Source organism: Monodelphis domestica, chromosome 2 (assembly GCF_027887165.1).
Source record: "Monodelphis domestica isolate mMonDom1 chromosome 2, mMonDom1.pri, whole genome shotgun sequence".
Lineage (NCBI taxonomy): Eukaryota > Metazoa > Chordata > Mammalia > Didelphimorphia > Didelphidae > Monodelphis > Monodelphis domestica.
The window spans coordinates 36,496,658-36,513,052 of NC_077228.1; the positions used below are offsets into that span (position 1 = coordinate 36,496,658).

At 37.3% G+C, this 16,395-nt stretch overlaps 1 protein-coding gene across 1 annotated transcript in view; it reads left to right on the plus strand.

Annotated features, from left to right (window-relative positions):
* Positions 1–16,395, plus strand: part of HFM1 (helicase for meiosis 1) — a 125,806-nt gene that overhangs the window by 21,849 nt on the left and 87,562 nt on the right. Inside the window, exons 4-6 of the mRNA XM_056815364.1 lie at positions 6,245–6,563; positions 10,777–11,042; positions 11,295–11,342. Coding sequence (XP_056671342.1) covers positions 6,245–6,563; positions 10,777–11,042; positions 11,295–11,342 — 633 coding nt within the window. The remainder of the gene's footprint in view (positions 1–6,244; positions 6,564–10,776; positions 11,043–11,294; positions 11,343–16,395) is intronic.

Consider the following 16,395-nt stretch of genomic DNA (forward strand, 5'->3'; position numbering starts at 1 on the left):
AGATTTTTAAAAATTCTATAACTCTATAATAATTAAAGAGTAAAATCATGCTTCTAGGTAAGGAATCATAGAATTTTAGAGCTGAAAAAGACCTAAATTAGAATTCAACCAGTCCAAACTCTTCCTATTACCATTAAAAATTTCCTTCAGAAGGCAGAGCCATTTGAAATAAAATTGTTGTTCTTTCTACTGCATTTGAAGTTAGTACCAATATCCTCAAAACTGGCTATGTGAGAGGCAACTAGGTTGCTCAGTGGATAGAGAACCTGGTCTGTAGAGGGGAGGTCCTGGGTTCAAATGTGGCCTCAGACACTGCCTAGCTGTGTGAACCTGGACAAGTCAATTAGTCCCTGTTCCCTAGCCCTTGCCTCTCTTCTGCATTAGAACCACTTAGTACTGCTTTTAAGACAGAAGGTGAGGTTATAAAACACAAACAAACAAACAAAAAACCCTGGCTAACTGCAGTATGTTTATGTGTATGCCACTTGCCTCATGTACAAAAAAACTAATATTAAAGACCTAACTGCAGTTCTGAGTAAAGATCTCTCTGACCTCTAAGTTGAGGACTATCTCTTCTATAACATGAATTTCAGATATATATATATATATATATATATATAATCAGTTAATAAGTCAACAAACTCTAAGATGCTATAGCATGCATGGCGGCCATTCCCCAGTAAAACTCTTAGCAGATGGGCTAAACTAGGTTGAGGGTAAGGCCATACATAAGAATCTGACTTACTTTGTTATTTGGCATTATGGTTCCTCATTATAGAGTTACAGGAATAACATGATTAGTATCAGCAAACATTAGAACAAGTTAAGAAACTGCATACAAACTTTTTGTTAACCAGAATGCAGGGAGTTGGGACCCTGAATTGAGTGTTTGGGGATTTTTCTGCCCTCAATTTTCAGGATAAATAAACAAATCAAAAATAAATAAAAAACCATATCTGGGGCCTATTTTAAAAGGCAAGTTCCAGAATATGTCTTCATATCACTCTAGAGTCAGTCCAATTTCCTATGCCTTTTACTTTTATATCTGCCATGCTGTACAATGAGAATGCATGTCTCTGCAAGAGCCTCCGCAAGCAAAAGAAGATTCAATTTACATTTAGTCTGATGGATTTACTACAACAGAAAAGGGACCAGCTACATTATAGAGTTTCAGCAAATGATCCTATTGTCAGTGGCTTTATTTTCTCTGGCATTATTGTTGAGCTTCTTTCTCTTAGTCCTTAGTTAATGAGACAGTTCAAGTCAGATGAAATTTTATGCTATCATATTTGATGTTATGAGTTTTCTTTTGAGTAATTTTAAAGTACATAGAAATTGTATAATTAACACATATTTAAATCACTTAAGATTAAGCTTTGTTGTTGTCTGAAGATATATTGCACAAATGCTGACCAGTTGGCCCAGGTTGTGTTAAGGAATTAAAATAGACTATTTAGCATTGTAAGTTATATGGAGAGAAGTCATTTGTCTTAAGGAGTAGTAATGTAATAATCTATTATGTCCTTCAAGACAGTTTCTTAAGGATTATGTCTTTTATAAACAACATTTATATATTATCAGAGCATGTTTAACTTTTTAAGAATACTCCCTCCTTTATCATAGTATCCATCTTCTCAATTGCAGAAATTCAGTACTAAAAATCTCAGAATAAGCAGAGATCCCTATATTTATGGCCCAAAAGACAGATTTAAGAAGAATCAGGTTGTGCACCTTATCAGACATTTAATCTACTCCATTATACCTTTTACTTCCTTTAGTGTTCTTCTCTTTACTAAAACATATTCATGAATGAATTTTGAGTGTATTTATTGTAGGTAAATAGGTATGTTCTCTTTCTTTCTCTCTTTTAAAAAAATACCCTTTCCTTCTATCTTGGGATCAATACAAGTATTATATCCAAGGCAGGAGTGATAAGAGCTGGGCAATTGGGGTTAAGTGACTTGCCTAGAGTCACACAGCTATGAAGTATCTGTGAACAGATTTAAACTCAGGACCTCCTTTCTCTAGGTTTGGCTTCATATCCATTGAACTACCAACTGCTCCTATGTTCTCTAAAGGTATGGCTCAGTACCCCAGATTCTGAGCTTGCACAGACCAGATCCAATCGTGGGAATGGCCCTCAGATGTCACTCTACTTTTGTCCTCTCCCTTCTCACTCTGAGATTCCTCTGAGAAATCTCAGAATATATAGCTTGTAGGTAAAAGAACCATTAGCTTTTCTATAGTCCTCAAGGTAAAAATGCACATATCAGATATAAGGTGATCCTCATTTTACCCCACAAAAAATACACAAAACACATAAAGGACTCCCAGTCAAGAAAAGCATCCCTTTCCTGTGAATCCCTCCTCCTCTGAGGCTTCATATATAGTCTTATGGTAAACCTTATGATTTGGACCCCATTTGGAAGGGAAATACAACTGTGGCTCTTAGGCGAACTTCCAGCCTCTCAGTGAGGCCCATTTTCTCTGAAGTTCTCCATATTGACATCCAGTCTTATGGTATTACTCTAAGAATGCATATGACGCTGTTAGATACTCAGCCTGCTGATGTTCAGTTATTCCAGATTCTTGATCATCCAGCCTCCTTCCCTCCCTGGAGGCTTGGATTTCTCTGGAAGGAAAGTCATATTCCCATCACAAATATACTATATGAATAACCCAGTGGTCATTTCATAAGGCAAAGGCCAGGTCTTTTGTTCCTCTCTGTTATGATTCCTTCTCTTGCTATATTTTCAGCTCCAGGGTGACTATATGTGGCCTCCTCTTCTCTTTAGGAGGCTAGCTAGCCCTGCCCAGGAATTACCTCTTCTCATAATAGATGGCTAGATTCTGGAATCCTCCAGATCTGAGTTCAAGTGTTTCCTCAGACATTTACTAGCTGTGTAACTCTGGGCAAATCATGTACCTTCTCTCTCTAGCTCAGTTCCCTCATCTATAAAGTGGAGATCATAATAGCACCTACCTCACAAGGTTATATGAGGATCAAATGAAATAGCTCATTTAAAGAACCTTTGCAAACCTTAAAGTGTTCTATTGATATTAGCAGCCCTCATATTTTCTTACTTGGGGTTACTAGAGAGATGACTCCAAGGCTGATACTATCCAGGACTCATTTTTTAGAACACTGAATTCCAGAAATTGGGATCCAGCTGCACTCCTTTTAGTCTTTGTGGTTGAGAGGGCATGTACCTCCCATCTGCTTTTGAATCAGTACATCCATTAACAACTCTCTAAGTCAGTCAGTCAATATACATTTATTAAGTGACTATTGTTTGTCAAGCAGTATGTGCTAAGCACTGGGGATGTGAAAAAAGGCAAAAGACTATCCCCTTCCCTCAAGGAACTCACAGTCTAATGAAAGAGAAAACAAGCAGACAATATGTACAAACAAGCTAAGCACAAGAAAAAAAGGAAACAAATAAAAGACAGTAGAAGGCAATAGCATTAAGAAAGATGGGAAACATCTTGTAGAAATGAGACTTTTGTTGGGATTTAAAGGAATCCAGGAGGCAGAGATAAGAAGGGACAACATTCCAGCATGGGGAACACAACTAGAGAAAATCCCTAGAGTCCAGAAATGGAATGTCTTGTTTGAGTATTAGCTGGGAGGCCAGTGTCACTGGATCAAAGAGTACATGGTGGGGAGAAAGATGTAAAAAGACTGGAATTTGGGGGCTTTGAATGCCAAGGGATTTTGTAATTTGATCCTGGAGATGATAGGGAGCCCTTTTCTAGAGTTTCTTGAGTAAAAGAATGGCATGATTGGGCTTGCACTTTAGGAAGATCACTTTGGTGGATGAATGGAGGATGGATTAGATTGGGGAGAGTTGAAGCTGGCACACCCACCTACAGGTTATTGCAGTAATCCAGATATGAGGTGATAAGGGCCTCTACTAGAGTGATGGCTTCATCAGAGCAGAGAAGGGAGCTTATACGTGACACAGTACATAAATGAAATCTCCAGTAGATTGGATCTGAGAGGTAAGAGACAGTAAAGAGTGAAGCATGAACCCAGATTTGGGATCCTGAGGGACTGGAAGGATGTTGTTTCCCTCAACAGCAATAAGGAAGTTAGGTGGGGAAGGCTGTAAGGGGAAAGATAATGAGTTTAGTTTTGAACATGTTGGGTTTAAGTCTTCTATGGGACATCCAGTTTGAGAGGTCTAATGGCAGTTGGAAATAGAAGATTGGAGGTCAGCCAAAAGATTAAGACATACAAGGTAAATTTGACAATTGTCAGCACAGGTAATGAAATCCATGAGAGCTAATGAGATCAAGTCAAGTAGTAAATTCATGCTTAACTATCTAAATCTCTGAAAAATTGAAAAGAGTGAAAAGAGCCCACCTTGAAATGTGACTAGTATAATGGGACAGTTCTTACTCATAACAATCCAAGCTAATCAGTTCATCCTCAATTGATGAGATATAGACAGCCTAAGACAAAACCTAAATATTCATAAAATAGCCTAGTTTATCAGGGAAATCTTACCAACTTCCTAGATAAGGGTTTCTTCACCTGGAATCTATGAACTTTTAAAAGAATATTTTGATAACTATATTTCAATATAATTAGATTCCTTTGTAAGCATTTTAAAACATTATTCTGAGAAGGGATCTGTAGATTTCACCAGACTGGCAAAGAAGTCCATGACCTCTGACCTAACTAGTTTTATATAAGGAGTTTTGTGATTAAGATGGTATTATGACTCATTCATTTCATGGGTGATAGTGGTCTCCTTAGCCCAAGAGAAGATAGTGTATGTGAATTTATACAACCAGATTTTTGTGGTTTATGCTTCAGTCCATCAGGAAATGTCCCTTCTCTTTCCTTCTGAGTTTCAGTGGAAAATAATAACACAAATTTGTCTTAACAGTAAAATTGTTGCTCATAACCATAGAAGAAAAATGAATAGGGCATCAAACTGGGTGGCTCAGTGGATTGAGAGCCAGGCCCAGAGATGGGAAGTCCTGAGTTCAAATCTGGCCTCCAAAACTTCCTAGCTGTGTGACCCCAGGCAAGTCACTTAACGCCCATTGTCTAACCCCCATCACTCTTCTGCTTTAGAACAGAAGGTTGGAGTTTTAAAAAAAGATGGAAGGTAAGAGTTTTTTAAAAAAGGGAAAAAACTGGATTAAAACAAAGTTCACTAAAAGTTACTAAACATACCCAGGAGGTTCCAGTTCTTTGTGGTATGCAGGCAAGTCAATCCAAAATTTTCTAGCCCTTCTATAGTCAATAACTTTGTACCTTAAAATTTTTTTTCCTCCAGCTTTGATTAACCGGTTTGTTTTTGAGAGTTTTATAGCTTCTGTGTCCCTATAGCCTCTCCACCAAGTAGATAGATGGCTCTTCCCAGAGAGCCCTCATTTAAAGAGGGGAGCCCAGGTCAGCCATGTGTCATTCCTCTTCAACCTACACTCAGTACTTTCTCTGCTAGGACCAGGGACCTTCATCTCCTCATTTCAGCCTTGACATGTTGTCTTCTTCCATTACAGTGTAAGCACCTTCAGATTAGGACTGTCTTTCTGCTTTTATTTGTATTTCAAGACTAACAGTCCTTTGCAAAATGCTGGCTAGCCAGACTTTGCCTTAACCCTTCAGTAGACTTAGAAATTAGGCCAAAATAAGCTAAGTGAATTTCATTCTATTCTCTAGAGCCAGGGAGGGCCTCTAGAGAGCTGATTGCATCATGCTCTGTCACAATGTAGTCTCCTAAATTAGATTCATAATTACCCAAGATGTTGGCTTACCTATCTACTGAGGAAAAGCCAAGCGGATGATGAATATCTACCATTCAGGCTAAAATATGCAACCAGATGAACAACCTATAGAACTAATCTATTAATTTATATGTGTGATTACATTTCTAAATGTGTATGTATCTAAGTTTATATGTGAGTATAATAGATACCTGTATGTGTATATAGATGGCTGTATTTATATAGAGACATCTATTTTGGTGTGTAACTACCTGAGGCAAGGGGTAGGCTGGCCACAGAGCCCTCTGAGATTTGCAGTTTCTCCCAAATAGGGAAGAAAGGAAAGAAACAGAAGCTGGTGACCAGGATACCTGCAATTCCCTTTCTTATTTTGCTCCTCTTATATAATTATTAAACTATTTAAAGATTTTTCTTGTTGAAGTCTTATTTAGTTAATTTGAAAAAAGTTGGTTTAATAGAGAAAATATAGTAAAATTAGTGATAACATTTCTCTTTTTTATAGAGCACACAAAGAATAAAGAAATGTTTATCTCACATTTGAAGACACCTAATGAAGCTACAGTTTGTATGTCACCAACACAGGCATTCCAGTTTGACTTTTGCTCCACCAAAAGCAGAGGAATAATGCCAAATACAGGAATGATAAATAAAGGCTATTTGCCTGCCAGTACAGGCAGGCTGAGTTACGGTTCTGTACATCAATACCAAAATCACACTGGGACTGTAGAGACAACTGAGGGAATTGTCTCAGGTGATAGAAAATTGATTGACTTCTCAGAAAAAGATGAAACTGAGACTGTTCCTTCAACATTCAGGAAAAGGTATGTTTATTTTAGTCAAGTATCAAGTTGAACACCATTAATACATGATTCCTTTTACATGCCTAGTCAAGTATAATCTAGTCAAGAATCATTTTGAATCACTATGGAGACTGTTCATTTGAAGATCAAATTACGTTATCTTTCCCACTATAGCTAAAAAGTTCAAAAATCATGTAAGACATTCAAAATAATTTTTAATATTTACTTATCTGGCAGCAATAAAAATGTTTTCAGTGGTAAGTAAAGATTGTTGAGTAGAACTATCCATGTGCTATGTATTTTGGTTTAGTACTTCTACTTACCAGGATTGTGATCGTGATTGGATGAAGACCTAGACATGCATAAAATTCTTGGGAATCAGAATTTAGAGAAGGTACATTAGAGCTCACCTTGTCCCATTGTTTCATTTTACACATGAGACCTCCGAGGCCCAGAAAGGCAATGATATTTCTTCTAGTTAATATAAAAAATTAGTGATAGAGTCAGTACCCAAAAGAGGACTCCCAAATCCTCATTCACTACTCTTTCTTTCATAATACTTTTAACTTAACAAAAATGCTGTTTTGGTGGCATCTAGGTGGCTCATTGGATTGAGACCCGGGCCTAGAGATGGGAGGTCCTGGGTTCAACTCTGGTCTAAGACACTTCCTAGCTTTGTGACCCTGGGCAAGTCACTTAACCCCCATTGCCTAGCCCTTACTACTCTCCTGCCTTGGAACCAAAACATGGTATTGATTCTAAAATGGAAGATCAGGGTGTAAAAGAAATGCTATCTCTATTTGGTTATCAGTTTCCCTTTCAAAGGGGCTGTGTAGGAAGTAAGTAAGGGATAGAGTAAAATTTCATGGATTAGCTTTAAGAAAAAAAGAGGAGAATTTGGATATAAGCCCTGGGAGAGAGGTTCTGGAATTTGATTGTTTTAACTATCACTGTCACTCCTGTTTTGACTGAGCTGGAAGGAGGTCTTTGCTCTGGCAATTTTTCCTTGGCAATCCTAATCTCATGGAGAGTTTAGTGATTCCTTGATTTGAGAGTTTGCCTTGGAGTGGACTGCTTTTTCCCTGAAGTGCAAAGACCATCTGCCTGTGATCTATCTATCTGTCAGAAATTCACTTGGCTAAGGTAATTCCAAGGGTTTGTTACCTGGGACTCTGGGTTACTTAGCGAAGCCAACCCCAGGCTTTAGGTAAGAGTTCAAATACATCTGTGGGTCCTTCCTCTTTGTCTTTTTGATAATCCATATTAATTAGGTTAGTTTTATAGTCAGATAGCTTTTGGGGTCTTAGATAAGAGCAGGGAGCTGTAGGAAGGGCTTGAGAAGATCAGAAGGGCAAATTCCTTGAGGAGGAGCATATATTGGTGGGAGGGGCTATAGCTGTGTAGATTTAGGACTTTATTTATCATTTCCTTACCCTCAATAAACTTTTTAAAAAAATAATTACAAGAGTTGTGCCTTACTGGGAGGTCCCTAGGTGGGGTTTTATCATTTCCCATCCATTGAGGAAGGATTTTTGTTTAAGCTGCTCCTCATAGGGCTTATATCTGCACTATCATGGCATTTTAACCACATTATTTGGGCAATAGTCAATGGCCTGTAGCTCCAGAAATAGTAAGGTCAGCCTGGTTTAGCTGTTTTAATTTTATTAGATCCATAATTTCATTGGCACGATAGACTTTCTACCATTGAAAAATAAGGTTTAAAACTGGAAGAGGCCTTCAAGATCATCTCATTCAATTCCCTCATTTAAAAAATTAAATTTTTTAAATTCTGAACTTAAGCACCCTAAAAGAGCATTTCCACATACACAGTAAAACACAAATGAGATTGTATATAAAACCATGAATCTTGTTTCATGCTGCTTACTTTAAAAAAGAAAAATATATGATCATTTCACATACTACTTTCAAGCTTGTGTGGCTTGTTTCTTCTTTCTCCTTATGTGCACTTAAAAAAATTTCAGTGGTTCTCCCATCTTTTGGCATCGCTATTGCTAACTCCACTTCTACCCCCTGCTCCCAATTAAAAAGAAAAATTAGAAAAAAAAAAACAGCCTTTGTAACAAATAAGTTTAATAAAGCAAATTGAATCTAGATAGTGGCCATATCTAAAGAATCTTTTCTTGCCCCTTGAGCCCATCACTTTCCTGTCAGGAGGTGGGTAGCATGCTTTGTCACAGGTCTTCAGAAGCCATAGTCTGTCATTGTATTGATCAAAGTTCTTAAGTCTTTTAAGTTTGTTTTTCTTTACAACATTTTTGTCTTTGTATAAACTGTTCTCCTGGTACTTCTAACTTCACTCTGCAGCAGGTTCCACACTTAGAAATCTCTGAAATAGTCTTTATTCTTTTCTTACAGGACAATAATATTCCATTACATCATATATCATCAGTCTCCAATTTATGAGTATCCCCTTTAGATCCTAGTTCTTTGCTTTTATTTATTTTTTTTAATCTCCCCTTCAAGATTTGAAAGTTTTTTTTCCTTTTAGCTATTTCTTCTCAGTTATTATCTACCCTCTTAACTATGCCACCTTCTGTTGGTTTCTCCATTGATTTTAATGTATTTCTATACTAAATTCTTTTTGTGTACTTAATCATTCCTTTTTTCAGAAAAGAATGAGGTTCGAGTGATCCAGGTACCATTCCATTCATGTTTGTATACTCTTCACATATTCTTATTATGAAGAATAAGTTCTAGTCCCTTTTCCTTCTTTCCACACTAGTGTATTTCTTTTATTCTCAGTCTTTCCCCTTTTAGAACCTTCAGAGTAGAACCAGTCTGCCTCTCAGGACATATCATTTTCTTAACTTCATTGATACCCTTTTGAGAGATTAAAGTTTTAAAGGTACATATCTTTCCTCATCCCCATTAGAATATTAGTATTATATCATCATACAAATGGTTTAAATTTTTTAAGCTAACTTTTATGTAATGTTTCAAGATTTGCAAAATTTCTAACATAAATGTATTATGCTCTAAACAAGAATATAAGGCAGATACTATTAATATCTTCATTTTAAAGAGGAAGAAACAAGACAAAGGGTTTAATGACTTATCCAAGATCTCATAGCTAGTAAGTGCCAAAGATAGGATTTGAAGTCAGCTCTTCCTGACCACTTTGTCTTTAAACTGTTCATTCTCCTTCCAATTCTTTCTTCAAGAGTTTTTATTTACTTTTTTTTATGTCTGGTTTCATTTCTTGTAGAGGTTTATGTAATTCTTATGGAAAAATTCACTTTTTACTCTGAGTCTATGCTTGCACTTGTTATAGAGTAATTTGCTCCTTCTTTAAACTGGTTAGCCTTTTCTTTGAATTATTCTTCTCTTTGGCTTTAGTTTCTGAACTGGTACTTTGTGCCATGGCCAAGGTCTTCCTGTTGCTATACTTTTTGGTGGCATAGTTGACTTTACTTAATTCCCCCTGGATTTCCTGATTTCTTGCACTCTCTACCTGTAGATCTTTGAGGTAGAGAGTGCTGGTCCTTCCTGGCCTCTCTGGACATCAGGGACCTCAAAACCCTTGGTCTAGAGCTGACCTCATCTAACACTGTCAGGTTGTTCTGGCCATTATCTTTCCCCTGGAGCTTCCAAATTTCTCACTTGGGACACCATCAGAAGTTGTCAATGTTTAAATTAGTTTTTATCTGTGAATGTCTTAGGAAAGTCATTGATAGCATTACCATTCTTCAAATGCAATTTAGACTATTTCTTTTTTTTTTAGCCCTTACCTTCCATCTTGGAATTAGTACTGTGTAGGTTCCAAGGCAGAAGAGCGGTAAGGTCTAGGCAATGGGGGTCAAGTGACTTGCCCAGGGTCACACAGCTAGGAAGTGTCTGAGGTCAGATTTGAACCTAGGACCTCCCTTCTCTAGGCCTGAGCCACCCAGCTGCCCCCCAATTTAGGCTATTTCTAACCCTGAGTTCTTTCAGCTAAGTAAAAATGATTATCTTAAAAAAACTATATGATGAATGTTTTCTCTGCTGTTAATTTTGCAAATAACTTCAGTGAATTGAAGTAGTCTCAGATGAGTATTAGTGAAGGGAAGAGAATGTGATACAGATTTTTCCAGTTATATTTCAGGAGAAAGATTAACTTATTTGGTGGAAAAACTTTCATTTCATGTAGTTTCTATTAGCAAATTATATATATTTTTTCAAATCCCAACTGGAATTAGTATATATGCACATGAAAATATCTTCTGTTTTTCTTTAGATTATTTAAAACATCTAACTGTTCACAGAGAAATGCAGATTACAGTGGCATGCCTGCTTTCGATTTTCATACTGACTCAGTGGAAAATCTTAAAACTAAGATGAATAAAGGAGAATCCTGGAAAGAGAGTGTTAGTAAGCAGAAGCCACCATATTCAGATGTTAATCTCTTTACTACAAGGGATGCTCTCTTTGCTTCTGACACTGGAGAAGGCATTTTCAAAACACAAAATTTAACAAATGCTCCAGAGGCTTTTGGTACTCAAGGTAATTTTAAATGATTTTTGTAACAGTTTTGAAAAAGTTAAGTTTAATAGTATGAAGGAGTACAGATAAATCTAGTCATTCTAGTAGGTTACCAATCTAGTGGCACATTTTTCTATATTTTCACATTTTATTTCATCTTTGTAGTATAATTAGAATAAGTATTTGAAATATTTTCTATGATTATGGATCTATTATCACATGGAAAAATTCATTTCTATTTAAACAAATCTGTGGGGTATTCTTCTGTTTTAGGGACAGCAGAAAAAGATTTTAGTTCCTTGAAGTCTGTTACAGAAATCCGTATCCTTTTTAGAAGAAAATAACAACTTAAATTTTATGAAATTAATATTTTGTTTAATTTGCTTCCTTGAGTATTTGTTTTCTTATATTTTTAAATAACTACGAAACAGAGTGTAGTAGGTCCCTGATATGTATTTCTGGTTCTATGGATGAACGATGCATTTTTATGAGGGTGAATGATTCTCTAGAAAATATTATTGGTATGGTCAAAGAATTCAGTGCCATGTGGCTAACCTCTTTACACTTAATTAAGCTGGTTTTCAGAAAGCAGATGTTTTCTGTTGCCAGGATTATACCACCACCTTTCCAGCATGGTAGAACCTGCCAGAAATTAGCCTTTGCAGGCACTGCCTTCCAAGATCCAAGGCCAACTCCATTCATTTAGTAACAGCAAGCATTTATTGAGGATCTCTCATGTGCCAGACATTGTGCTAGTGTTGAGAATATAAAGACAAAAGAAAAAAAAGTTTCTGCCCTCAAGGAATGTTGTCATGAGCAACTTAATGGCCATATTCACCAAGTAATTTGCTTTTGTAAACATATTACTTATATATATATACTCTTGCATATAGATGTAAATTCTAACAGGTGAGGCAAAATGTACATAATATATGTGTGTATTGTGTGTGTGCATACAAATTACATACAAAGCAAATACTGGATAACCTTGGAAGAACAGGTGCTAGGATAGCCCAGGACTAGGAAAGTCTCATGGGGAAAAAGGCATTTGAATTGAGTCCTGAAGAAAAGCCTGGATTCTGGAAGGCATAGTTGAGTAGGAAGTCACTTCTAAGCATGGGAGACAGCCAGTGCAAAGGCAATGAGACATGAGATGCAATGTCTTGTGTAAGAAACAGCAAGTAGGCATTGTAGGGTACATGAAGGAATAAAGGGCAAAAAGGCTGAAAAGATAGGATGTGGCCAGATTGTCGAAGAGCAAGATTTCTATGCCAAACAGGAGTTTATATTTGATCCTAGGGATCCTAGAGAATAGGGAGCCATAGATGTTTACTGAATGGTAGATGAGTGACATGGCCCATGAGATAGTGTTGAAATAGAAATGACATAAGCAGCAGTGGTGGCAATGACAGTGGTAGCAGCAGAGGCAGATCAGACCAATATGATGAAGTAAAAAACACTAGAAGCCTGCCAACAACCCTCCAAATGAAGAACAAAAATGCCTCAAAATGAATACTGGAGCAGCAGAACCAATGGAATAAGGGATGAAGCAGTACTCTGACCCAGACCAAGGACAAGAGAAAGCAAGGAAGACTCATTTCATTGGAGTACAAGGAGAGAACTTCAGGGGAATTCAGGGGCAATATAGCTCAAAGCAGAGGAAAGAGAATAACTGGCTTAGCCTGGTGTATGAAGGAAATTTACTCTTCTGGGGTCTCACACTTGACCTCATCTCAACCATTTGACCTGGAAGCCAGGACTGTGTGAAGGAAATCATTGGGTAAATTAGGTCACTTGAGTCTATGTGAGTCTGCATGAGTTTGCATCACATAGGTGAAGGTCACGGGACTGTCACCTATGAACTTGATCCAGACATGACTGAATTTGACCCAGAAATGAGAGAGAGGATAAAAGGGACAATTGAGGAAATATTCACTCTCTATCTGGTGATGAACCAAGGAAGCTGCTGCTGGAGGTCAGGCTGAGAGCACTGGCATGGTAGTTAGATTATACTAATTTGCTCTTATCTTTCTACCTATTTATGATCTTTTTACCTATCCAAGTGATTCTAATAAACTTTATTAATTTAAGGCCAGTCTCATAATTTTAATTCTCACACTAGCCTCAGCGGGGTCAGAATGGAAAGCAATGCAACACAAAACAGGTGGCAGTGGGAAGAAAGTGGCCCTGCACAGTCCAGTAGGAACAGGGGACAGGCACGACCCAGCACAGACAGCAGTGGGAGGAACTCCCAATGGGGTCCAGCCTCAGGAGGATTGGGTAAAACCCAACTCAAACCAGATGAACTGAATAACTGCAAATCTCCACACAGCAGGCCAACCAAGTTGCCTCTACAGTCTGAGACCCAAACAGCTGAGCCCATCCCAGGTGTCGGACAGTACTCCCTTCAGCCTAGGAATGGAGTTAAGCGTCAGTATGTAGACAAAATTAAGGGAAAAAAATAACCCCCAAATCAGAAAAGATGGAGAAAAAGCACGATGCTAGAAAAATATTTCACAAAAGAGGTGACCAAAACTACAAGCTTAGAAGAGGACAAAATGAAAATGAAAACTAATAAAATAGAAATGGCGATATTTGTTACGGTATACAAATATGAAAGACTTATTGTTCATCTTTCATTTTCAAAGACCAGTGTGGCATCATGGGGTGAGGTCTTGATTTTTCCATGAATTGGATTTAAGTGAAGAAGAGTAGCACAAAGTCATCAGCCTAATTCTCTCTTCCAATCATTAAAGCCCAGTGACAAGACAAAAGTCAGGATGATTGGTGATGACCCAGGATGTAGTGGATGACCTTGCTATCTTCTATTTCTGACTAAGGTCTAATCCTAGGGTCACAGTACCTGTTTCAATAGCTTTCATAACCATTGAAGCAAATTGTTCTCATCCACCCATTCCACCAGGGGAAGTCTTCACATGCTTGGGGAAGACTTACTCACCAATGAGTTTTTGGCCCATTGGTTACTCTTAACCTGATTTGGTTTAGCCTGTATGTCAAGATGTTTTGTTTTTTTTTACGAAGTGTGGCTGCTGCACATGCTATAGCTTATTGGAGCTATAAGTGAGAGTTGAGTACCTGGTGGACACCAAAGGTAGATGAGTAGCCCTGAAAAAAGGCTTGGCAAGCCCTCACACCAGACATGCTGGTTCTCCTGGAATACCCATGCACCCATACAAAAAAGTTTGAGGATTGCCTGTATAGTACATTAAGTGTGGAAGTTGGAGTCAGGAAGACTTGGACTCAAATTTCACCTCTCATACCAGCTAATTGTGACCATGGACAAAGCACAACCTTTTTAAATCTCAGTTTAAATATAATAGAATACTACTGTGCTATAAGAAGTGATGAAGAGGATGGTTTCAGCAAAGCCTAGGAAGCCTTGTATGAACTGATGCAGCTTGAAGTGAGCAAAATCCAAATAATTTATACAATTATAATAACAGCTTTGAAAAACTTTAGAATTCTAATTAGTGTAATGACCAACCATGATTCCAGAGGTCTAAAGGTGAAACATGCTGTCCCACTCATTTATAGAGAGGCAAAATACTCAGAGTAAAGATTAAGACATTTATTTTTGGACATGACAAATGTGAAAATTTGTTTTGCTTGGCTGTAACATGTATATAGCAGGGGCTTTGTTTTTCTAATTTTTTCATTTATAAAGTGGGAGAAAAGGTAGATTTTTGGTGATTTATTGAGGCCAAGTGAGACAACTCATGGTCAAAGTGACAAACAATAAAGAGGATTTTCCTCCTACTTGGGATTGGATCTTATAATGCAATGGAGAGTTTTCTAAAACTCCTTAAACCTAATGAATGATTCCTATTCTTCTTGATTCATGTGAGGAAAAATGATCTTTAAGCATAAAGCATTGATTGGGATTTTAACATTGCTGCCAATTGATGGTAAAGACTTCAGAAGAGAAAGAAACATTTGGGAAGTGAACAGTCAGTTATGAAGATGGTATCTGAGAACATTATTTGAATTTATGAACCATTCTTTAAAATATAGGAATAACAGGTTCTTGACCAAGGGATGGAAACAAAATTTCATAGGGATACATTTGAAGTTTACACTTGGTTAAAAAAAAAAAACCAGCCTCCCACCCATGAATTGTTCAAGTTATGGTTAAATGGCAGATTGTCTGAAAAGGGCTTGGGATATGGTATATAAAAAAAAGAAGGTTATGCTAATGGGCCCAGCTTCCATAAACACGAAGGTAGTCTCACTATATTCTCTCTGGTCAAGCATCATCTGAAGTATATTAAATTCTAGGTACTACAATTTAAGAAGAACCTTCCTCAAATTTCAGTTGAAGCAAGATGGTTGATGACTGGGTTTCTGAGAAGAGTGAGTGAGGAGGGAGGCCTCTAATCTGAGGCAGCTGGCAACAGAGGGTAACAATGCTTCTTCCCCTTCCCTTCTCATTGATAACAGACCTTTTCTTTCTCCTGGAAACCAAATCCCATGGATTATTAGAGAGAAAATAACAATATAACTTTGAGTAAATGTGTAACTATTTGATATGGAACCTTTTAGGGCATTATGTCTCACCCTTCTTGAAAATTGTGGATATAATACTTAGTGTCCATCTAGAAAGAGCTATGTCATGGAATTAGTTTGAGTAAATAGTTAAAAAATTTTTTTAAACCCTTACCTTCTGTCTTGGAATCAGTACTATATATTGGTTCTAAGGCAGAAAAGTGGTAAGGGCTAGGCAATGTGGGTCAAGTGACTTGCCCAGGGTCACACAGGAAGTGTCTGAGTCTAGATTTGAACCCAAGACCTCCCATCTCTGGGCCTGGCTCTCAATCCACTGAGCCATACAGCTGCCCCCTGAGTAAATAGTTTATTAAGAACTGGAGCTCCCTACTTCAGACACTCTCAGTATAGTTCTTGTAGCAAGAAATCTCTTGGAAATATTTTTTTTACAGTTTAAATTTTTTTCAATTAACATAGCTTTTCAAATTAATCTGCCTGTTCTAGCATAACAGCCCTCTCCATTTAGAAGGAAAATAGAACCCAAAAAACAAGCCTTCAGTGTATGTCTGCATAATCTGACAAAACAAATCCAACATTAACCATTTCTGAAAATGTTACCTCATTTATTTTTAATTTGACTAATAAAATATAATGCGTACATGACACCTGAAATCTATCAAAAGATCCACACACAAAAAATAGAAAAACAAGTATTCTTATAGCTATGTTCTTGATTACAAAATCTGAAAAAGTTTCTAGGCAACTAGAGCCTGATCTAAAGGAATTAATGGGATAATGACTAACCATAAGAACTCCAATAGTCAATTGTAGAGTTTCCCACTTGCTTGTATAATATTCACCTGTAGTTTCA